Below are 25,364 nucleotides of genomic sequence, written 5' to 3' on the forward strand. Positions count from 1 at the left end.
TAGGATGAATCTCAGTGAGGGGTGAAGCCCTCCTCCATGCACTCCATCTGGGTTGGAAAGTGGACCACAGGGAAAGGATGGGGCAGGTTGCCCATCAACCATCCAGAGGGGCAGGAAAGACAGCAGGCCACGCAGAAGGGCTGTGTTGGTTGCATCAGGAGAGAGCACCGCAAGCCTTTGCAGAGTCTGGGGATCATGGGGACGGGGGTGTGACCATGACCATCCCATGGCCCTGGGACTTTTTAGAAGACAGCACTCCACATGCTGTTTGCCTCCTAGCCCTCCTTACCCTGTCAAAGCTTCACTGCTCTGAGCAGGGAGGAACTACTCACAGGCCCCTCTCCTTGGGAACGGGAAACCAGAGGAGCCGGGTGGATCCCCCATCAGCTCTCCAGTTGCAGCCCAAAGTGCTCTGGAGCCAAGCTGCCAGGGTTTGAATTCTGGCTTCCTCCCTGCCTTAGCTGTGTGATCCTAGGCAAGTTACTTAACTCCTCTGTGCCTGTTTTCCCAGATGCAAAATGAGGTTAAACTTCCATTGATCTCACAGAGTTGCTGTGAGGGTTAAAAGTGCTTAGAGGAGGCACTAAATTGGCATTAGCTATTATGATTCTTAATGTTTACCGTATCTCAGTTATTCCCACCCTCTTCTCACCTCGGCCTCAACACCTGTTCTGGGTCCTGGGACACTGCCGTGTGGGCCAAGTCTGTAGCCCCCTTGTCCTCCGGCCACATCCTGGACTGAGCTCGTCTCCAGCCACGAGGCCCCTCTTCACATAGCCCCTCAGTCTCAGGTGGGTCACCTCCTGCCCCAGCCCTTGCAAGCCTAGGGGTGGTCAGACTGCGGGCAGCCCCATGGTACCGCCTGGTGACCGGGGTTTCCCTCAACCCTGCCCACACCTCTGTAAATAGACCCTTTATTCGACTGTTCTCCAGTTAATCCAATCTGAGTGTGTCATCTGTTCTCTGCCTGGATCTGACTCACGCTGCCACCAACGTCCTCTGGGTACTCCGTCCTCGCTGGACAGTGGTCAGAGCACGAGAGCACTTTTCTGTTTGTAATGGCCCTCTTGGCAGGCCGTTATTGTTCTTCTTTGCATGCTCGTGCCAAGCTCAGCATGTGTACTCAGAGAATGAATACATGAAGGAGTAAATGAGTGAAATAATGAATAAGGCGGGAAGAGGGAAACCCCTATGGAAACTGCCAGAATTCTACAAAACAAAATTTAGGAGGAACATTTAGTCCCAAGTCAGTGAGGGAAACCTACAATTACTTAGTACACACCAAGTATTTCTTGAAACCACAGTTAACTATATGCCCAGGGTACAACGAGATTCTTCCTCCTCACGTAGAGGACATTTCCCAAGTTGGCAAAACCCTACTCTCCCTGCTTGCCCAGAGCAGGAGCAGACTGTTCCCCAAATGGCAAAGATTTGCTTAAAAAATATTTAGCTTCTTTTTTTCTGAAATGCACCACCTTTCTGGCGTGGGGCTGCCTTCAGGGAAGAAGTGAGCTAACATTTATTGAACACCTATTTTAAGTGAAGCACAGAGATTGGTGCTCACAAACTTGTGAGTATTTATTCCTCAGCATGATCTATATGAGGGAAATAATATTATCCCTACCTTTCAGAAGAGGGAAATGAGGCTCAGAGAGGTAAAGCAACTTGCCCAAAGTCACAGAGCTGGTCCCTTGCTCTTTCCATTACTCCACACTATCTCCAAAGCATCTCCCAAATTCCACCGTGTTTTCCACACGTTATTCCTGAGAATCATGTACCAGGTCTATGGTTCTTTCTACAGCTTTCTTTGCAGGAAAACTAGAGCAATTACAATGTTTAAAGGCACCAAACACTCTACCTATACACCCCCGGCTTGTGTACCCATCTTTTGCAGAAACAAATGCAAATATGTTCTTTTCTCAGAATGCTGGGTGAAGGAGAGGAAGAAGGCAGCTTTGCCTGGAATGTGAACTATTTTATCTGACGCATTAATGAGTTTAGCAGAACCCAAAGCATTTAAAGGCAGATGCACTTTGCCATCACTTGTCAATCACCGGCTTCCCAAGGCAGAGGAGTTTCAGGCCAAAGAAAAGGCCCCTTTGTCCGGAACTGTAACTGGTCCATAGTCAGAGACAAAGGGTCCAGTTTCAATTGGAATCCAAATAACGATTAACAGCCTTTTCATTCATGAGCCTGAAGGAGAACAGTTTCCAAAGCAGAACTTTCTCTGAAGCCACTGCACCCCTGCTTCTGAGTCAGCTCAGGGGTGTGAGGCCTGGAAGAGAACTCACTTTCATAAAGGCTGGAGCAGCGGTGCAGTCAGGACCTGGGTCACACAGGCTACCCTGCTCTTGGGGGCCCTGTTTCCCATTCCCTCGGGTGATGTGTTAGCCAAGGTTGATTTTATCTCCCCTCCTGAATCCAGGTAGGAAGTTTTGGTGGCTTTTTGGAGGCTGGAAATTAAAAAGTCACTCACAGATCAGATTTTAAGTCTGAACCGTGCTTGAACAAGCCAGCTGACTTTGAGATAAAATGTAGTCATGGCTTTTCTCCTAGGGAAAATCTAAGGTAATCTGGGCTCCTTTTTACGTCTTTCTTCTTTCTGCCTCAGAATGGCCTACTTCCATAGGTTTTGGACACTTTAGGAAAGGAGGAGTCATCATCAAATGGTTACAAACCGGGCAGAAAAGTTAAGAAGCCTGGGTCAGAGCATAGTGTAGGGGATGCTGGGCCTGGACACACCTGGTACAATCGTGGTCCTGCCCCTACTGGGTGTCTGACGTTGGACAGTTAATTTAACTCACCTTCCTGACTGACCCTGTTTCCTTGTCTGTAAGATGGGGACACCAATTTCTACCTTTTGGTGGTGTGTGTGGACTAAATGTAAATAGGGTGATTCATATCAACACAGAGTGGGAGCGTGGTTAATGGTAGTCATTTCTATACTTATTTTTATATATTTACCCTTAGACTGTGTGCTTTTTGATACTGTTCTCTGGCTTGTGCCTCAGCCTCCCTACCTCTAAGATGGGGATCAGTAACTTATTTAGTTTGATCTCACGATGTGCAGGGGGTAAATGTTGCCCATCATGATTGGGAAAGCTCTCACCCGCAGGGATCTGCATGGCCTGGAGGGGGAAGGGAGAGTCAGGGGCAGAAACCTGGACCCACCCAGCTGTCAGAGGTAAGGAATCCAGGGGACAGGGGACAGCAAGAGATCATGATGAATGGAGGCCAGTGGAGGGTGGGCTCAGACGAGACTGGAGGTGGGGCTGTGAGCAGGGTCCAGTTCTCTCCGACTTCCCTATCCTTGCCCAGCCCTGGTGCCTGGCCACCCCGGGATGGGGTGGGGAGGGGGGACATCAGTCCCCAGGAGACACAGGGAGAGAAAGGAGCAAGGGGCATGAGGGCACAGGTCTAGAGGGATGGAAGCCCAGGCCAGCCTCTGGGACAGCAGCAAGCCTCCTGCCTATAGGGCCCCTTCCTTGGGGCCCAGGGGTCTGCACTACAGATCCTGCTCTGCTTTTGCCTGCTCATATCACAGAGAGATCAGCCCATTACCCTGGATTCTCTCCATCTGTGTCACGATCCCTGATTCTGATGAGCCGAGAAGGAATCACAGGATCTTGGGGGTCTTAGGGCCCAAACCCCCATCTGCAGCCAGACACCCACAGCTTCCACCATGGCTGGGCTCTGCAATCTTTCTTCAAACAGTCTCCTTATCACTTCCTCCAGTCACTTGCTGTGGACCGTCACAGGTCCAAACCAGGGCGAGGTGGCCCATGGTGTTTCTCCAATACCCTGTGCTTTTCTCACTCAGAGCTCTTGCCACAATGGATTTGACATGTCTGCTGTCTGCCTTCTTCAATAGCCCCTGAGCTCCCTGGGGGCAGGGATCATGTCTTCATCTCTGTATTTTCAATACTGCCCACAGTGGGGGGGATCAGAAGAGGTACTCAAGACTGTTGAGTAAATACTTGAATTAAGATCTAGTCCTTGCTGACCTCTCGTGTCTCATTTCTTACCATGACCCAATAGTTAGACACACATAGAAGTCACTTTCCCCACTGTGACAACCATAGCTGTCTTAAGAAAAAAAATACATTTTAACATAAATACTCAAAATAATTTGGCACACTACTTATATCTTCCTATTCTCTACCCTGTCTAGATCTTGGCCATGCCCATTTGCTGCCAAGCCTACAATGACTTTCTCTCCTTCTTCTTAGACTTACCGGTAATGTCCGCATGCATTTGCACAAAAAGGGGGTTCTTGCCGAGGCCCCCACAGAGGAAAAGGGTGCTGATCGAGTGCCCTGCTGACTCCATGGCCTCTATAATGAGGCGCGTCCCGAACTTAAAGGGAAGGACAGAAGAAAGCATCAGTACGGTAGCAAAGGTAAATTGATCGGGAACATTTACTAAGTGTTTACCCAGTACTAGATGCCACACTAGGAGCTCTAGATACACTACCTCAGAAAGTCAGGACTCCAGATTACATTGCCCGTGATCACACCATTATATTAAGTTGCAGAGCGGGAATTCCAACCTGGGCCTGCCTGACTCCAAAATCTTCTGAATCATTGCACCATTTGCTTCTATCAGTAGTTATACAATGTTGACAAAAAGAGTTGACAACGTTAACATGGTGCATATTAACACAGTTCGTTCAAATACATATTTGATGAGTGTCCATTATGGCCCAGGTCCTCCATGAGGTACGGGGAATGGAGTCATTGGCAGCTCTACTCCAATGATAACAGTTGGAGATCTCTGAGTCAGTTTCCCTTCCCTAAAGAGGAACTAAAGAAGTTTGTTCCTTGGAAATGGCACCAACAAACTCAGCAGCAGAAACATGGAAAGAGGGCTTGAATTGCACAAAGAAGGTAGGACACAAGACTTCAGGCTGGCAAAAGAACCTTTGTTACCACCTGAAACCAGGTAGTGGTTCTAATAAGGAGGCTTCCAGTGCCAGAATCCATTCCCAGTTAGTCCTTAGTGATCTCGGATGATGCAGAAGCCACATGCTCCGGTTGGCTTAGGGCTTCACCATATTTTCATTTCAGCCCTTGTGTCTTCCTTTCTTCTGAAAATGTGTTATCTATCGTCCTTGTCTTGCTCAGTTCACTAAAGTAAAAATTACTGATGCTTGACAAGAGACCACTACCATAGGGTCATCGAGGTGAATCGTAATGTGTAAGTCATTACTTTTAGCTAGGGTATTCGTGTAGCTAAAAAATCATAATTTCCTAGGAAGTTCGAAAACTGGAAGTCCAAAAATCATCATTTTTTTTTTTTTTTTTTAATGGGAGAAGGATTACAAACAAAAAAGATGAACTGTGATATGATCTCAGGAGGCAGCCTAATGGCAATGATTGAGAAAGTGGCTCTGGGGAGAAATGAGGGAGAGGGTTTTTTGGTGGCAAGATAGCCCTTGAGATATTCAGGGAGTAAGCAACTTTGGGGGATGACCAAGTCCCAGGTGTGCACATGGGAGTGAGGGGCTGAAGCGGATGGAGGAGAAGGTCAAGGGGGAGGAGGAGGTCAAGAGAGAATACGGAGGTCAAGGATCTGGGAGGCCAGAGATGGTGCCACCACCAAGAAGGCGGGGTTCGGGCTGGAGACAAGAGTATCACAGATTCGCTGAAGGTGTGACAGTGGTGCTGGGAAGACGGTGTTCAGGTGCACAGAGGAGGAGAAGACAGTTCAGCTTGAGGGCATGCAGCACCAGAGGCTTAACCAAAGTAAAGGAAGAGGGCTTAGGAAGTTATCAGAATGCTCCCCTGACCCCTGGGGAGCAGGGGGGGATGTAGAAGCTTCTTTCACAGGACTCTCCAGAGAGCTGTCTCCCTGGGGCCAGGGGGTGCCTCTGGGAGAGGCAGGGCTAGAGGGTGATCTGGGGACCAGGGGGGTGTGAAATCCTGATTGCTGTGTAGTAAATGATGAGGGATGGGGGCAGTCCAGAACCAAGATTTCCAGCCCATAGATCTTCAGGTTTGTTGAAGTTATTAGTGAATCTGGTAAGAATATGGATTAGGTAAAACTTGGGCCTCCAAAGATCATCCACAGATGTAGTGTGTTAAAAAAAAAATTAAAACATGTTGTACCCTATAAGGCCAGATCCTGCTTATTGAATATGGCTGATTACCCCCAGATGTTCTTTCTTAAGCTTTTGGGGGGTCATGAACCCTCTTGAGAATATGATAAAACCTACTGACCTCCCCAGAAAATAGTCATATATAAAATAATATTATAACTAATTTCAGGCGTTCTACAAATGCCCTTACATCTACCATGGATCATTTGGTGTCGGTGGATTCCAGGTAACCCTAGTGTACTCCAGGGGCATGAATCTGCAGGAGATAAGAGCATGGCTTTTGAATTTAAAAAAAGCTGGGATGGCATTCAGGCATTTCACCTATTTCTTGAATCAAAACCATACCTAACCTTTCCATGACTCAATTATCATTTTAAAAATGGGAATAATAACACCATATTTTTCATTTGATAACTCCATGGATTGTCTGAAATGCTAACATGCAACAAAAATGTAAAATGTGGTCTTAGACTTGCTGAAATACAGTAACATCTATCTCACAAGTTTGCTGCTGTAGACAGTGTATCTGAAGCTCATAGGAGTGTCCAGTACAGGGAGGGTGTTTAGAAATGAGAGCTAATCTGGTTGTTAGCTCTATGCTAGGCATTCTGCTATGCTCCTTAATATCACCTCTAATTTCATGAAACACTCAAAAACTGCATATTATTATCCCCATTTAGGATTTCTATAGTTTGCCTAAAGCCATGCAATCTGCCTTAGGGGAGGGGAAGCTGCCTCCCAATATGCGTGGAAATGCCATGCAAAATTGATATTTCTGATGTTTCTAAAATCAGAGACCTGAGGGCTCATGTGATTAGCAGGCCTGAGAGGAGAGTAACACAAAGCACATTCCCTGGGAAAAGGCAAGAAGCAATCCAAACAAGAGGCACTCGCTCCAGAGGGGCTGTGACAGCCTGTCTCTCTCCCATGTGGCATTGTCAGCAGGAATTTCCCACTCGGGCTGCCCGGTTAGTTACAGGGCCTTCCCTTTCGGTGTCCCAGACGCCACTGTGTGAAACACTCCACCCTCCTTAAATGCCCCACCAAAGGGCTTTGTGCTAAAATGATTTTGTGCTCACCTTTCTGGAAAAAATGTTTTCACAGAGAAATTTAAATTAAAATTAGGCTATTCCACTGGGAATGTACAGAACCAAATGCAAATGGAGAGACTTCAAATGCAAATAGTACTTTTTAAGGGTCTATTCTGCAAAGAAAGCTATAGATGAACAGGCTATGAATAAACTGGGTGTTTGACAGTTCCTTCAATTAAGCTTGGTCAAGAGAGAATTTCACTTCATGGAGGGTTTTGCATAGTCCCAAGTTAACTTCATTACAATATCTCTAATTTCATCCCATTCTTACAAAATATCAACCGTAGATATTACTACAGAGAAGAATTTGCTTAACTTTAACTTCACAACAAATAGGTGTAAAGGCTATATTCAGAGTCAATGAACACATTTTTTTTTTCAAGGTGAACATCATGGGAAAATATCTGTTATCAGAATGCTTCATTAAAATGCACATTAAAATGCACAAAGGCACTAAAAGATCAGAATGCCCAGATACTTTTGCAAAACAGACTGAACTCCTCACAGCTCAATTGACTATACAACATAGCCTTATCGAAAAATCTGTCTTAAATTGCCTTCTCTTCATGGTATTATAAAGGTCATTAAAACAATGGACAGAATAAATATGATAGCTTTTAATATCTGTACGGCCCATTACATACAAAATTGATTTTCCAAGTGTGTAGTATTTGGGAAAATGCAGTTGGCTTTCTCCCATCCCAGCCCTCCCCAGGCCCTCAGCCTGCATTAGGTTTAACCTAATTTATACATTCTTGGACTTCTTACCAGTAAGGGGACCTCTGTGAGACAATCCTGGCCAAATTAATGATGTTGTCTAAGATGTGTCAAATCAAAACTGTTCTCAGGAATGCCTGAAGGCTTATTTCAATCATGTAGCTTTTACAAAGCAATCAAAGAAAATTGCAGCATGGTAACGTGGAAAGAGCAAAAGCCTAAGAGTAGAGAGAGGTTCAGATTCTGACTCGACCATACACTAGCTGTTTGACCCTGGCAAGCAGTGTTCCCTCTGTCTGTAAAATGAGGACAATCCCACCTACTGACTGGGTTACTCACAGGTGGGTGTAGTACCCTGTTTGGTGCCTGGCACAGAGAGTGGGTGTCAGTGAGAGGGACCAGTGGTTGTCATCACAGGATGGTGCCCCTTGGCTCATCTGTGTGGTCTCGTTCTTCATGCCCCCCTCTTAGCATGGACTCAGAAGGAAGAGCCTCACACAGCTCTGATTTTCCAGGATTATTTATTTTAATGCAAGTGGCTCATTCCACTGTAAGACTTTTCACACAGTGATATTAAGATCAGAAAATAAAAGCTCCTCAATTATTGGGAGATTGGGATTGACATATATACACTAATATGTATAAAATAGATTAACTAATAAGAACCTGCTATATAAAAAATAAATAAAATTCAAGAATTCAAAACAAAACAAAAACAAAAAAAGCTCCTCAATTCATCGTGTACCTAGTTTTATTTTAGAAAGCTGTGGATTCAAATCCCAGCTCTGCCACTTACTAGCTGTATGAAACCGATCAAGTTAATTAACCTCATTGAGGCTTAGATTCTAATCTTCGGAAGGGGGATTATGATACTTCCCTCATAAGGTAAAGTCAGATAACGTATGTAAAATATTTGGCATAGTTCCTGGTACATAATATCCCCAAACTATATTATTTATCAATATTATTATTATCTTTACTGTAAAGCAGGATTGCTAAATAACTGTCTTTATTACTGATGCGTATTTTTGTTCTCCATTTTCATTTTTTCATGGTAGTCAACTCCCGCCATTTTGATAGATGTCAGAATTGTCTTTTTTTGACCAAGTTACCATAAATAAAGCAGGCTGACTGATATTACTGAACGGGACAGGCTGTTAATAAGATAGTTGTTTCAGGAAGATACAGTCAAATTGGTCTATAAGCTAAGAAGGACTGTTTAATCTAATTGAGTTGGCCAGTTCTGCTCTCTTATTGCGTGTACTTGGTACCTGGATAAATCTAAAACATAAGAAAAGCAATTTTGTTGATGACATGGATATACAGAAAAAAATGCATGTAATTCTATTATTTGAAGCAGTGAGGATATGAAAGTGGTATGTGGAGAAAGAGACTGAATAGCATATAAATATGTCCATATAGCATGAATAAACAAAAGTACTTTGTTTAAATAGGTATATTTCTGAAAAATAAATTTTGACTCTGAATTCAGTGAACTGATTTTTTCCTTTCTATTGGTCCCCAATTCTCTTTCCAGATCAGCTAAGCCTCACTAGATTAACTGTTATCTTGGGGCTCCTACCAGCTCTGAGATCCTGAAAGGCATGACCCACTCCCTTCAAATGCAATTTCTAACACGCACACACGTGCAAACTTTCGTGTGTGATTTCAGGGTTTAGAACCCTTCTATAGCTCACTCATGGATCACCTCTAGAGAATAAGAGTCCTTGGACAATGATGTTTGGGCTTCTAGGAGTTTGTTTTCATTTTTGATTGATCTTCAGTTTAGAAGCTTCTAACACTTTAAATTCCCCCCTTTCTCCTTCCCTAACCATCCAAACCTCTCATTTGAGCAGCTAATTATAAAAATAAACATTTTCATGCTCCAAGGAAGCTTACTATTTAAAGGAACCCCAGACTGGATCCTTTTGCAAAGTGAACAATATCACGTGTTTTATAAATTTGGACAATCTTAACGCCAGCTCTTCTTAATGCAAGCATACATGGCATCTACTTGCTTGCTTCTATTTAATGAACTTAGAAGACAAATTAGATAGGTGGTAAGCATGATGTTCAAAGCTTTTAACTCCTTTTAACTTTCAGCTATGTGAGGTTACTAGTAAAGCAGGTAAAGACCTTTAGAATTTCCTTCTGCACAGACAAGCATCTATTTTTGGCAAGCTCCCTAGAATCTTTGTCACAAAAGCATATGATGTATCTTGGGGAGTATGTGGTCTAAAGTTTGTTAACAGATCTAAGTCTCTTTAAAAATGGCATTAAATTGTCTTACAGCAATGGCTTGAACTGTGGCCAGGTAGAGAATGGCAAGATCATCGAGGTCCTGAGATAGTTTCAATCCGGTGACCTGTAGGGATGAAGAAAAGAAAAGAAGGAGATGGCGCCATGGTTAGAGATAGTTCCCATGAAACACGCTCAGATGTGTTTTCTTGCCGAAACAAGTTCATATGCAAATCCCCTTTTTGTAAGCTGAACGTGAAGTGACTACTGAATTGTTTAATCTCCAGACCTGGGAAAAAGTATCCCTTCTTCCCCCAAAGAAAATGCCTTGCCTTGGATTAAAGAAAAATAAAACAAATACTATAAGGAGTTTTTTTTTTTTTTTAGGAGATTGTGTTTGATATTTCTTAGCATGGAATTAAATATGTTTCTTCTTTAAAAACATTATTCTTTTATTACAAACACCTATTTTCTTTGGCTTATAGAGATGAACACGTAGCAGTGGCACTCTAGTAAAAGGTGATCTTATTCCTAGTTCTGCTACTGTCAGAATTCAGTGGACCAGCATCCAGGGGGTATTCAGAGTAAAATAACATGTCTACTATAAATGTGGTACCTACTAGGGGATAATTTAGAATCTGTGGTTTACCAGGGAATCCCATTAGAGTCAATCGGAACCACATGCTTATATGGAGTATGTCAATTTCTGAGAGATTCCAGAACTGAACAGGATGTTGGATTTGGGTAGTTTCAAGACTTGTTCACAGTCTCACTTTCATGTCTCCCACTCATGAAGGTGTCCGCTTGGGACATTTCTAGAGGGTGAAGACTGCTGGTTTCTTCAAGCCTAGTCTGAAGTTGGTGGGCATCAACGCCAGAGTTCACTTTAGATTTTCATTACAAAATTAATTCACGTAACATACTTTTTCTCAGGCCCTACAGTGTATATGGTCCTGAGTTCAATGAGGAGGTGACATGCAGTCTGTACTAAAATAGGAGAGCCTAGTGGTCTACCAAGGTCCCTGTCCTTCATTGCTCCAGCCCCATTTATTATTCTCTCCATATTCCACCCCCAGTGGGGATTAAGGGGTCAGCCTTGGCCTGTTACAGGGCACAGATACCACTCCACTGCCCAAACCAGAAACCTGGGAACACTTTCCCCTGACTTTTCTCTCCCTTCCAGGATTTAATCAGTCTCCAAGTCCTATACATTTGAGCTCCAGAATCTTTTTTGAAGCCATCCCCTCTCTTTGTCCTCACTGTCACTCACCTCCTTAATCCAGGCCTCCATCGCATCCTTCCCGATTGCTAAAATAGCTCCTGATCAAACCTTCCTGTTTCTAATGGTGCTTGTTCCTCTCTACAAGGGAGCTAGTGCTTATTCTCAAATGCAAATTGATCATGTGAAAAATTCTCCCCCCGTTGCCCTCATTCTGAAGCAGAAACACCTTCCCTGTCTTCTATGAGTGATTCTGCCCGGGGTCAGCCCTGCTTTCTTCGCCAGTGTCTATTCTTTCCTGTCCTCACTTAGCAACTTGTGTTCCAGCTGTTCTGATTACTCATCTAAGTTGGCGGAAGGGGGTATTCCTAAATTCAGTAGTGCTACCTGCTGATAGGTTTTTTTTTTTTTGGAAGATCATGGGGTCAGTCAGTGAGAATAACGGCTTTGATTTGAACACACAGGAGCATGAGAGGTTTGAATGAGAAATCAGAAAGGAGCTCTAAAGATGCATGTTCCCCAGCCAATAACTCTGTGAAGGAACATCTCTCAGAAAGGTCCCTAGAGACCTAAAGGAACAATAAGAATGTTAGAACTAGGAGAACACGAGCAACACAGATATCACAGATGTTCATTTCAGAGGAGAAAATAACTTGCTTAAGAGAGAGTCCAGAGGTTCATGAAGCCCGAACCTAGGTGTCCCAACAGACTGTGTTACTCACCACAGTATCTCCCATGCTTGCCACTGCGCCTGGCACATAGTGGCGCTAAGTTAATATTTGCTGAATGTGTAAGGGACACTTCAATGCTCCTTTTTCCTTCTGCACACCATTCTCTCTCCTAACGTCCTATCCTTCTCTGTCATATTATACAATTATGAGAGGACAGTATTTACTACCTCAGCCCCTCATATATTCACAGAGGTGGAGGGGTATATTTCCTCCATGCCCCAAGAGAGAAAAACACTGGACCATCACTTCTAGCTGCTTACTGCATGCTCTACCCCCTCCCCCAAACTCCACACTTACCCTTCCTCATCAGAGGAGTGGCTTGTACGAGATTGGAGTAAAAGTAGTCACCCTGTAGCTTATATGGAGTCTTCGTGTGAATTAGAAAAAGGTGCTCCCTCCAGGTGGACTAAATGCAAAAGGCATCCCATCTGGAAGAGTGAATTTTAAAAAGGAGCAGAGTGGACAGGATGTCAGCCCTGCCCTATGCCCCCCTCAGCTGAACACCCTGTGTGAGCAACCAGCCCCAGGGCGTGCATTGGTCCTGGGTAAAGATCACTAGTCATAAATGGTCTCTCTTTAACTCATCTCCAAAACTGGCTTGGCCTCAACAGCATCTCTGTTGGTGGTCTGTTGGGAAAGTTGATTGGGTCACAGTTTAGAGCTCTCCTCCAGAGCCAGCCCAGAAGGTAGGCTGCCTCTGGACTCCTATCGCTGGTCATCAATGAGATGTGAATCAAGCCGTGACCCTCCACGTGGTTGGGTGTGTGTCTGCTTGGCAGACACACGTCCATCCACAGTAGGGTCCCGAGTGCCAGAGGTGGATAAACTGTGATGGGGGTAGGGGAGGAATTTGACTTTTTATATAAGAGTCATTCTCCTATGGACTTGAGGATATGGGGAGGGGGAAGGGTAAGCTGTGACAAAGCGAGAGAGAGGCATGGACATATATACACTACCAAACGTAAGGTAGATAGCTAGTGGGAAGTAGCCGCATAGCACAGGGAGATCAGCTCGGTGCTTTGTGACCGCCTGGAGGGGTGGGATAGGGAGGGTGGGAGGGAGGGAGACGCAAGAGGGAAGAGATATGGGAACATATGTATATGTGTAACCGATTCACTTTGTTATAAAGCAGAAACTAACACACCATTGTAAAGCAATTATACTCCAATAAAGATGTAAAAAAAAAAAAAAAAAGAGTCATTCTCCTATTAAGTTATTATTAGGAACCCCAGGGCTCTGTATTGACAATAACTGGCTCTGATATTCTTCTCAATTAGTAAGAACCCATAAGAGAGGAGGGGTACAGTATCACTAGATTTTGCTTCCTTAATCCCAGTCATGAGAACTTCCCCAAAGTATTGATATTCAAGCAAAAAGATGGCAAGGGCCCTTCTCTAAATTTCTAGTGCTTTCAGAGCTTCAAAATCATAGGAAGGAGAGAGAAGATAGCTTCTTTTCTTCAGAAATTGAGAATGAGATCATCAGTGTAAATGAGCACTAAATTTAACTCCTGAGCTTGCTTACTAGTAGCTATGGCAAAAGAGGGACATATAATGGATGACGTAGCCTTTCTTTTATGACAAATGAAACATACCTATGCTTCAAGAGAGACAAACTTATTCCTGGGAAGAATTTCTAGAAGGAATTTATTACATGGACCACCATATGGAAGGTATTCAGTATCCAAAGGGAATAAATAAGCAAACATGGTTCTCCCATAGCTCTTTCCAACATTCCCTCACCACTAACACCAGGGCCATGGAGTTGAAATGTGACTCAGTGAAAGACACCTCTCTAAACTGTGAAATTACTATGGTCCAGGATCCCTATTTCCTTGACATCTTACCTGACTTGCAAATGGAGACACTAGAAGGGCAGATCATCATTTGATTCTCTCTCAAGTATCAGGAATCCCAGCCCCACCTTGACAAAAATCAAATGGCAGTCAGCCTAAGAAGGAACTTTCTAAGGAGTGCCTGCCATGTGGACCACTCAGGAGGCTACAGAGGACCCTCAGGGAGCTGTCATGGTATGCAGGTGGCAGTGCCCTGAGAATGTCAGGGATGTCCTGGGAGAGGTGCAGCTTTGTAACCAGCGAGAAAGCTGGGATAGGCCAGAGAAGCCTATACCCTTGGCTGAAGGCTGAATGGCTCTATCAGTAAGAAAAACTGGGAAGGAAGCATAAGTGGAAGGAATTTGCTTATAGATGCGCATGTGTCTCTTTCGAATGCTTGGGCGAGAGAGTGACATGTGTGGGGAAACCCCATGGAGAGTTGCAATGGTAAGCACATTTTATTTATTTTGGCTATTGTGAAAAGAGGACTGTAATAGAAAACACTCATAGTTAATATTTAGAGGTGTGTGAAAGCGGCATATGGTGGCCAAAGAGATGTGAACTGCAATGGACAATTTCAACCTCCTAGATAACGATTATAAAATGTTTATGTAAATACTATTGGGATTTCTGAGCTTAGAAGAGAAGTGTAGGTGAACAGAAAGATGATGTGCTCTGGAGTAAGACACATGGCTTTACATCTCAACATTCCCTCTAATTGCTTGCAGGACAGTGTGAGTTTTGTAACCACTCTGAGCCTCATTTTTTTTTTTTTAATCTGTAAAATAGGAATAATAATACTTCAAGGTGCTTAGTGATTAAATGAGTTATCGTTTGGGTTTCCCTGGTGGCGCAGTGGTTGAGAACCTGCCTGACAATGCAGGGGACACGGGTTCGAGCCCTGGTCTGGGAAGATCCCACATGCCGCGGAGCAACTAGACCCGTGAGCCACAACTACTGAGCCTGCGCATCTGGAGCCTGTGGTCCACAACAAGAGAGGCCGCGATAGTGAGAGGCCCGCGCACCACGATGAAGAGTGGCCCCCGCATGCCACAACTAGAGAAAGCCCTCGCACAGAAACGAAGACGCAACACAGCCAAAAATAATTAATTAATTTTAAAAAATGAGCTATCGTTTGCACGGCGTCTTACTTTTTCAGCAAGCTGTACCAAATCGACAAGAGCTAGACACTTGTAGTGCTTAATAAATGTTCATTCTCTTTCCTTTTCTCTTAACAAATGTTCACTCCCTTTCTCTTGAATTGCAATGAGGGGCTCAATCCCATTCATTAATTGGAATACAGCAATAAAGGATCTCCTGCAACATGCTGTGGGTACTGTCAGGGTATTAGCAATGGGGACTGAAGACCAGTGGTTGTACAGGGTGGGGAACGTAGGGTAGAAAGTGTGCTGGCCGTCAGCATCAGGATCATAGGAGAAAGGTCTGGATGTCTAGGAGTGTGGAGAAGCAGTGTGCCTTTGATGAGCACCCAGGAATAGGACAGTGGGAGACTCACTTGCAAGGACTCCTTGGAGAAGCCTTAGTCCTTATCAACCTACACACTTCCATTTACTCTGTGAACGGGAAAGACAGATGATCTTCATCCTGGACATCAGCTTAAATCCTGCTGCCACTTGGCAGCTGTGCGAATTTAGGCACATCTCTTAACTCTTTCCCGGGATCTGAGTTGAAGGCAGATTTCCTGTGATCCAACTCCTAACTTGCTGAACTTTTGGTGTGGGCCCAGAATTTTGCATTTTTAACAAGGTCCTAATGCACAATAAATTATAGAAATGATTGCCCTAAACCTTGGTATTGTGAATTATATGTCCATATGCCCTGGAGTAGTTGAGATTATAAACAAATATATCAGTAATTTAGTTAGCTAAGTTTTTCCCTTCTTAGTTGTTAAAAGAATTTAAGTAGTTATATATGTTGCTAAGAAAAAAAAAAAAGGCTTAGAAATAGATCTCAAGGGGTTTCTAAAGATTACAAAAGACAAGAAAACAGGATTCCCTGTCCTGAGATTTTCTAGGTCATCAGAGCTTGAGGGGGTATCCAAGGCTCAAGGGAATTGATTGAAAGTTTTTCAGAACACAAAGGGGCAAAAAAATGCTGTTTGTTTAGTCAATAATGCAGGAGGCGCTGATGACCAGATAACAAGGAAATTGAGGAGGATCAGAGAGATTTCTGGAAAACCTCTGGATAGAGGCCAGGGACTGGAGAACAGGTCTGAGATAGTCAGCAGCCTGGAAGAGAAAGGGGGACAAATTTCCCTGAAAATATTTATAGGTATCAGTATCAGGAATGGACACATTGCCGAAAACTCACCCAGAAATGGGAAATGCACGTAAATGTGTTAACACAATGTCATAGGCAGAATTCTAAAGATGTTTCCCCCTCCCCCAAGGTCCCCATCCCCTGATTACTCAAACACTAATCTGGGCACTGCTGTAGAGGGACTTTGCAGGTGGAACTATTTACTAGCCAGTTGACCTTAAAATAGGGAGATTATCCTGGATTATCCAGTTGGGCACAATGTAATCACATAAACTCTTAAAAGCAGAAGAGGAAGACAAAAGAGTCAGTCAAGAGATACAGCAGAAGAATAAAGCAGGAGAGATGAGGTAGAAGTGGAAATCAAAGAGATTCAAAGCATGGGAAGGACCTGATCCACCACTGCTGGCTTTGAAGATGGAGGAAGGGGGCAGTAAGCCAAGGAATGTGGGTGGCCTCTCGAAGCTGAGGATCCCTGGCTGACAGCCAGGAAACAGGCACCTCTGTCCTACAACTGCACGGAGCTGAATTTGGCCAACAACTTGAGGAAGTTTGATAGCAGATTATTCCCAGAGCCTCCAGATAAAAGCCCCTGGTTCTGGTCTTGTGAAAGCAGGAGCAGAGAAACCAGTTGAGCCAGCTTGCGCTTCTGACCTACAGAACGGTGAGATAATAAATTTAAGCCTCTAAGTTTGTGGTATTTTATTATAGCAGAAACAGACAACTAATACACATACAACGACTGCATGATGGACTGACATTCTCCCTCACAACTTTATTCTACTGGTGAACTCTACACCATTTAACACTGGTCCATTTGCTGTTTTCCAGATGTACCAGGCACTTCACGCTTTTGTCTGCGTTGCTTCTGATGCTCTAAATCTAAGTCATTTTAACACACGTTTGCACCAGTGTAACCAAGGCTGTTTTGGTCAACCGTCCTGGTCCACACTTGCTGTCATCTAACCCTGTCTTGGATTTACACACCAACTTGGATACCATCCTTGGTCCTCTTGCCTTAATTCTTTCTCATTATTTATCTCCTGGGGTCTTCCTGGCAGATTTCCACCTGATTCACTCCTCAGTCTTCTTTTTAAAGAGTTTTTTTTTTTTTTTTTTTCTTTTTCTTTTTGCGGTACGCAGGCCTCTGACTGCTGTGGCCTCTCCCGTTGCGGAGCACAGGCTCCGGACGCGCAGGCTCAGTGGCCATGGCTCACGGGCCCAGCCACTCCGCGGCATGTGGGATCTTCCCGGACGGGGGCACGAACCCATGTCCCCTGCATCGGCAGGCGGACTCTCAACCACTGCGCCATCAGGGAAGCCCTTAAAGAGTTTTTTTGATGTGGACCATTTTATAAAAGTCTTTATTGAATTTGTTACAATATTGCTTCTGGGTTTTTTTTTTGTATTTTTTGGGGTTTTTTGGCCACAAAGCATGTGGGATCTTAGCTCTCTGACCAGGGATCGAACCCACACCCCCTGCACTGGAAGGTGAAGTCTTAACCACTGGACTGCCATGGAAGTCCCACTCCTCAGACTTTTGTCATTATACACTACCTTGGGAAGGGTTCCTGTCCACAGTCCACACCACCCCTCTCACCCCCAGTTTTATTTGTTGTTTGGTGTATACAACGAAGATAAAAAGCACTAAGAAAGAAAAGTCTGATTCCGTAATGCAAAATCATTTTTAAAAAAATCACTAAAATGAGGGAGAAATATTTCAGACATATTGAAAATAGAGCCGAAGGAATGCCAAAAATATAAAGATCTAGTTTTTCATTTTTTTCCTCTCAGAGAATGTCAGTGACCTCGGTTTGAACTGACTGGGTTCTACTACCACTTCTGTTCTTTTCTCCTCTGAGTAAATTACTTAGACTCTCTGACCCTCAGATTCTCCATTCCTTTCAACGCAGTAATTACACTGTCTTGCAGGGTTATAAGGGAAGTTGGTGATGATGCTTGGAAAGCATCTACCATGGTGTTTGGTACATCACGGTCCCTGAAAAAACAGCACGTATTACAAATCACAATACCAGCTGGTAAATTAGTTGCTTCAATAAAAAAAATACATTATCCAAAACCAGTTAAACGATACTGAGGATATTAAGCTTCATTATAGGATTCAATTTTTCATAGGGAAAAACAATATGTAAAAAATGGTACATAAAACAGCACTATATCATAACAAAAACATCAACAAACTCATATCAAAAAGTCCATGTGTTTCCAAGGCTTAAAATATATCACTCAAAGGCTGCTTAATTGGCCCATGAGCTTCCAGCTCCATCATCCATCTCCCCATCGGAGGAAGCCACAGGGATTCAGCCCCTGACTTCTCCTGAGCTCTTGCAAATACTCATCCGAGTCGCTGACTCCACCGCGTCTGACTCTGTTTAGTGATGCCTGTCTCTAGCTGGGAGTCACTCTGGGAACTGGCTAAGATCTCTTAACGCTTCTTTCCTGACTCTCTCCCAGTTTTCCACATGCACGTTGCTTTGTACTTGCTTTGAAGAACGCTTGGAACAGCACTCAACCTCTCTAGCAGTTTGAGCAGCATATGGCCTTATGTTAGAAATCACAGCTCTTCAAAGAACCAGAAAATAACTTTCCGTTCTGGGTAGTGTTGTACTTGCAAAGTGAAGCAGGAAAAACACGTTTCAACCAATTGGTGAATATGGTGTGTTCTCACGGCCTGATATATCTCTGAGGTAATTTATTTCTTTGAGTGGGCATTTCAGGAAAAGAACTTTTCAAAAAACACCACCATAACAAAGAGGTCATATTAATTTGAGAATAAAAACTGGTCATGTATACAAGGAGGCAAGGACTCTTTCACAGCTCCTCCTGTTTTGTAAGGTATACCAGAGTTGAGCTGCTTACTGTGTTGCTGAGGAAACTGAGGGCCAAGGACTTAAATGCTTAAGTAGAGAAGACTAATCTCTACCCCTGCATGAAACTTGGTTCCTGTGAGGGACCAAGTGATTGTTCAGCCTCTCTAGCGGATTGTTCATGGCTGGTGACCTCCGTGACTGGAAGGCCCCATTGGTCCTGGGACTAAGGTGGGCGGCTCATGATTGGCTGCCCGGAGTTCAAAGGCCATCTTGTAAACATGCAAGTAAGGGCCACTCAGCAGGAGCTACAGATTCAAAAGCAGCTGCTGTTGCTGCCTGTCTGCTGTGTGACAGTCTCTCCATTTGATCCTGACAATGACCCTGCAAGGAAGCCTGTGCCGCACCTGCTTCCTGATGAACAGACGGACCTCACAGAGCTAACCTCAGAGGGCACACAACCGGCACATTTTCAAGCCAGGATGCCAATACAGGTCTGGCTTCAAATCCTGGGCTCACTTTACTGCTTCACTAGAGTAAAAGTTATCTAACCAACCATTCAGAAAAAAAACAATCACACATACACAAACTATCTAAAACATGCAACCATTCCTGGTGGTGAGTATTTAGCTTCATCTCTTTATGTGTGACCACGTCATATTTCTTTAAAAAGCATTGTTTTGTTTCGTTTGTAAAGAACGTAGAATCACTGGTGTTAAATGTCTTGTGACTGATTGCTATTACCCAAGCCTCTGCTTCTTTCAAACATCATATGTACAGCCCTTACCTCTCCGTGCCTCATTTATCAAGTGGCAAGGAGAAATATTTACATTGCCGGCTACTTGGTCTAAGCGTACCATTAAGTTGCCCACCCCATAACCGCCACCTCTTTTTAGCCCAGTGCTGCAGGTCAACATATGCATCACCAATGGAGAAATGAAACAGCTAGTGACATGGCAGGGAGCCAACTCTTACCAGACAAAAGAAAATGATTCTATCGAGCCTAATGGAAGGATTCCTGGGGTATGCCCTGCTCCTACTTATAAGGGTAGGCACCTAAAGTGGAAGGGTTTAGACCCAGGTCAAACCAGGAGTGGTGATTACTTTTGAAATCTGAGTCAGTGAGGGTGGAAAGAAAAAGAGAACCATTACTGAGAAGAGACAGGGTCAGAGCTTAAATCCAAGAATCAGGGTAAGGGGAAAGATGGGAGAACGAGTGAGAAGGCTGGTGGTCAAGACAGGGGAGCAGGGACTGGGCCACGGAGTGTGGTTCAGTGTGAAGCCAGGCATGATGGAACTGTGGGGACTCACGTTTTACAGTCAGTGCATTCCGTGAAGTCCACAGGTATGAGCTAAGGGAGGCTCATGAGTGTGCATCCTAAAAGTCGGGATTCCTGTTTTCATCTAAGCTCTGCTGTTTCTCCGTGTTGTGACCTTGAGCAGATCACTATTCATTCCTCACTTGACAAGTGAAGACTGAACTAACTGCTTAACCATAGGCAATTATTCAGTGCCTATCTTTGACCTAAGCACTGTTGAAATTAAAAAGAAAATAAGCCACAGCCCCTACATCAAAATTTTTTTCTAAAAAATTTAAAATATATACTATGTCTTATGACAGCTCTGATCTTATTTTCTTCAGTAAAAATTATGTGTTTTGCATTAAAACCTTCAATGCAAGTTTTAATTCTGCTTTTGTATTTTTAGTTGTCTTTATCATTTCCTTTTTCTCCCCTCATTCCATTGCCTTTCCATCTGAACTCATTTTTCTTCCTAGTAAGTTTCTGCTCTCTTTCATAGAGATGTGCTTTAAAAAAAAATCCTATTGAATATGCAAAGGAGTTTTAAAATATTTTCTTTTGGTTTCAGTAGTAAGTAATTTTTAAGAGGCCTTTCCCTTAAGTGTTCAAAATGATATTTCTTTTTCTTTGTGTGCAACATGTTTTTCCTAATGGACTCACTTTATTACCTTTTAAATTCATTTTAACAAGAGCGCTATACATATTCAGTGTTTCCCAGCATACAGTACACAATTTACTCTCAGCCCCGCTAACTGTAACTTGGATTTGCCTCTTTAGCTCTATAGCTAGTTGCCAATTCCCAGAGTTCAGCAGTTTTTATTTTGTGTACCTCTGTTGCCCGGAGGTGGATCACCATTGCCCTGCTTTCTAATCCTAGGACAGATGGTAGACATGCAAAACTACACCCCTCCTTCAAATTCACAGGGTTTCCCTATCTCTGCCCCTTTAAGAGAGTTTGATTCAGGGTCCTTAGAACTGCAGTGCATCACCATTCATTCTAAATCAGACTTCCAGCCCAGTTGTCTACTTGGGTTGGCAGTTTTCTAATGGATTGAAGTGAAAGGGAAGATAAGGTCCAGGTTGCGGAGGAGTTCTGGGAAATTAAACTCACTGGCTGCTTCCAAAAAGCAAAACAAAACAGAACAAAAAACCTTAACCATCAGCAGCAGAGGAGAGGGATGACTGCTCTGTTTTTAGGCTTAAAGGGACCTTGCATTTTTAAGCTAGGGACCGGAAAGTGGAGAGGTCCCAACTTTTGCAAGGCTGGTGGTTTATTTTGTTTTCATGTCAGATATTATGATTATCAAACAAGTTACATTTAGTCTTTTAGATTCCGGAAGATCTTCCCAGATTCTCTCTGAGATTGTCAATTCTAGTTTTCCTAGTTGAAAGTCATCTTAATTGTTAAAGTCAGAATGAGTTTACGCTTTTTATTTTTTTTATCTTCACAGGTATTCTCAAGTGACGCAGAGAAAGGCTGCATCAGGGTTTGCTGCCCAAATGCCACCTAAAAAAAAAATTCAAAATCTAATATTTACCGAGCACCTCCTTTGGCTTGTATAGATGTCTGCATTATAGGGATCATACATTATGTACATACACACATATGCACACTCTCACACATGTACAATATTATTTCCCCCATTTTCATGTGAACTTGGAACAGGTAGTTTCTTTTCTTCTTTGTGTTCCCTCAGCTTGGCATAGGCCTGCACATAGTAGGTGGCCAATCAGCATTTTTTGAATGGATGAATGTCTAACAAGGGTGAGAGAACAGAGGGGAGAGAAAAGAACTGGGAGAGTGTGATGCTGCTGAAGCAGAAGGAGAACAGGGAGTGGCCAGTCATTCTCTGAGAAGGTCTTTTTTTAATTACCTAGATAAAATGCTAAATGCAATCTATCACTGGTTAGACAATGATATAAAAAAAATCGTGAACATTCACACGCCATGCTCTCCTCCCTCTAGAGCACTGCACATACTATGTTTCCCTTGGTCCCAGACCCCGTTCCCTATTTCACACAGTGTCAATGTCACCTCCTATCTGAAGCCTCCTATCTGAGTGCTGAGACCATGTTAGGTTATCATCTTCCACATGTCTGAGGAGCGCTGGACAGTGAGTGGGACCTGGAGTTTGACCCTGTATCCCCATTGCTTGTTTACATATTCTGCCTGCCTCTCCTCCCTGACCCCACCAAAACACTAATGCTCCTGAAAGCTGGAGTTGTGTCCAGTTACTTATATCCCCCACCAACTATAACAGGGCCTGTATCTGTTAAAATAATTAGTTAATTCATTGATGAACAAAGGCACTCATAATTATAATAAAATGGAAACTTCTTATCTTCATTTACCCGGACATTATGACTGGTTTTAGATACTGATCATAGGGATAGTAAGAGTCAGTAGCAATCTAATTCATTTAGAATTAGCAAATTGTTCACATGTATATTTTTTCTAAACCAACAGATGACCTCTTATTATCTCCATGTTGACTATCAATTATCAATAAGTACATATTAAGCACTTAGTATGTGCTCAGAGAAATATTTCAGGAGCCCAAAGAAAAAATCATATACGGTTCTTGCCCTACTGGGATTTTCTTGACATTCTAGATGTTACGTATTTTTTTAACTTAACATTTTATTAAGCACCTCCCTCCCTTGAAATATGCTCCATGAATGTAAGGATTATACTTTAGCAGTACTTGCTACAAAGTAAGCACCAAATACACATTTTGTGAATGAATGTTGGAAAAAGTAGTCACATTGTAGGTTCTGGCAAAAGCGTAACATGATAAATAGATTTAGGGTGATTATTTTGATGTTATCCAAAATTGGACTGAGGGAAAGAGACTTGAACATAGATGCAAAAATCCTCAACAAAATACTAGCAAACCAAATCCAACAATACACTGAAAGGACCATACACCATGATCAAGTGGGATTTATCTCAGAGATGCAAGGAGTTTTTCAATATCCACAAATCAGTCAGTGCGATACACCACATCAACAAAATGAAGAATAAAAACCATACGAGCATCTCAATAGATGCAAAAAAAACCTTTCATCAAAATTCAATACCAATTTAGGATAAAAACTCTCCAGAAAATGGGCAGAGAAGGAACCTACCTCAACATAATAAAGGCCATATATGACAAACCCACAGCTAACATCATACTCAACAGTGAAAAGCTGAAAGCATTTCCTCTAAGATCAGGAACAAGATAAGGATGTGCACTCTCACCACTTTTATTCAACATAGTTTTGGAAGTCCTAACAATGGCAATCAGAGAAGAAAAAGAAATAAAAGGAATCAACACTGAAAAAGAAGAAGTAAAACAGTCACTGTCTGAAGATGACATGATACTATACATAGAAAATCCTAAAGAGGCTATGATAAAACTACTTAGAGCTCATCAGTGAATTTGGTAAAGTTGCAGGATACAAACTTAATATACACAAAATCTGTTGCATTTTTATACACCAACAATGAAACATCAGAAAGAGAAATTAAGGAAACAATCCCATTTATCATCATATCAAAAAGAATAAAATACTTAGGAATAAACCTACCTAAGGAGGCAAAAGACCTGTACTCTGAAAACTATAAGATGCTGATGAAAGAAATCAAAGATGACATAAACAGATGGAAAGATATACCATGTTCTTGGACTGGAAGAATCAGTATTGTCCAAATGACTATACTACCCAAGGCACTCTACATATTTAATGCAATCCCCATCAAATTACCAATGGCAGTTTTCAGAGAACTAGAACAAAAAAATTTTAAATGTGTATAGAAACATAAAAGACTCTGAATAGCCAAAAGAATCTTGAGAAAGAAGAACAGAGCTGGAGGAATCAGGCTATACTACAAAGCTACAGTCACCAAAACAGTGTGGTACTGGCACAAAAACAGAAATATAGATCAATGGAACAGGATAGATAGAAAGCCCAGAAATAAACTCACACACCTGTGGTCAATTAATCTATGAGAAAGAAGGCAAGAATATACAATGGAGAGAAGACAGTCTCTTCAATAAGTGGTGCTGGGGAATCTGGACAGTTACATGTAAAAGAATGAAGTTAGAACACTCCCTAACACCATACACAAAAATAAACTCAAAATGTATTAAAGACCTAAATGTAATGCCAGACACTGTAAAACTCTTAGTGGAAAACTTAGGCAGAACACCCTTTGACATAAATCACAGCAATATCTTTCTGGACCCACCTCCTAGAGTAGTGAAAATAAAAACAAAAATAAATAAATGGGACCTAATTAAACTTAAAAGCTTTTGCACAGCAAAGGAAGCCATAAACAAAACAAAAAGACAACCTATGGAATGGGAGAAAGTATTTGCAAACAAAGCAACCTTCAATGGATTAATCACCAGAATATACAAACAGCTCATGCAGCTCAATATCAAAAAAACAAACAACACAATCAAAAAGTGGGCAGAACATCTAAATAGACATTTCTCCAAAGAAGACATACAGATGTGCAAAAAGCATGTGAAAAGATGCCAACATTGCTAATTATTAGAGAAATGCAAATTGAAACTGCAATGAGATATCACCGCATACCAGTCAGAATGGCCTTCATCAAAAAGTCTACAAACAATAAATGCTGGAGAGGGTGTGGAGAAAAGGGAACCCTTCTACACTTTTGGTGGGAATGTAAATTGATACAGCCACTATGGAGAACAGTATGGAGGTTCCTTAAAAAACTAAAAATAGAACTACCATATGATATATATGGTATATACCTAGAGAAAACCATAATTATAAAAGATACATGCACACCAATGTTCACTGCAGCACTATTTACAATAGCCAGGACATGGAAGCAACCTAAACGCCCATCAACAGATGAATGGAGAAAGAAGATGTGTTATATATATATGATGGAATATTACTCAGCCATAAAAAAGAATGAAATAACGCCATTTGCAGCAACATGGATGGACCTAGAGATTATCATACTATGTGAAGTAAGTTGAAAAGAGAAAGACAAATATCATACAATAT

The 25,364-nt window shown here is 42.7% G+C and overlaps 1 protein-coding gene across 11 annotated transcripts in view; it reads right to left on the minus strand.

The window, feature by feature from the left end:
* Positions 1-25,364, minus strand: part of FGGY (FGGY carbohydrate kinase domain containing) — a 432,084-nt gene that overhangs the window by 99,900 nt on the left and 306,820 nt on the right. For all 11 annotated transcript variants that reach the window (XM_029226879.1, XM_029226872.1, XM_029226868.1 and 8 more), the window contains 2 exons: positions 10,196-10,270; positions 4,236-4,356 (listed from right to left, as the gene is read on the minus strand). In XM_029226879.1, coding sequence (XP_029082712.1) covers positions 4,236-4,356; positions 10,196-10,270 — 196 coding nt within the window. The remainder of the gene's footprint in view (positions 1-4,235; positions 4,357-10,195; positions 10,271-25,364) is intronic.

Source organism: Monodon monoceros, unplaced genomic scaffold, assembly GCF_005190385.1.
Source record: "Monodon monoceros isolate NGI ecotype Baffin Bay Population unplaced genomic scaffold, NGI_Narwhal_1 Super_Scaffold_18, whole genome shotgun sequence".
Lineage (NCBI taxonomy): Eukaryota > Metazoa > Chordata > Mammalia > Artiodactyla > Monodontidae > Monodon > Monodon monoceros.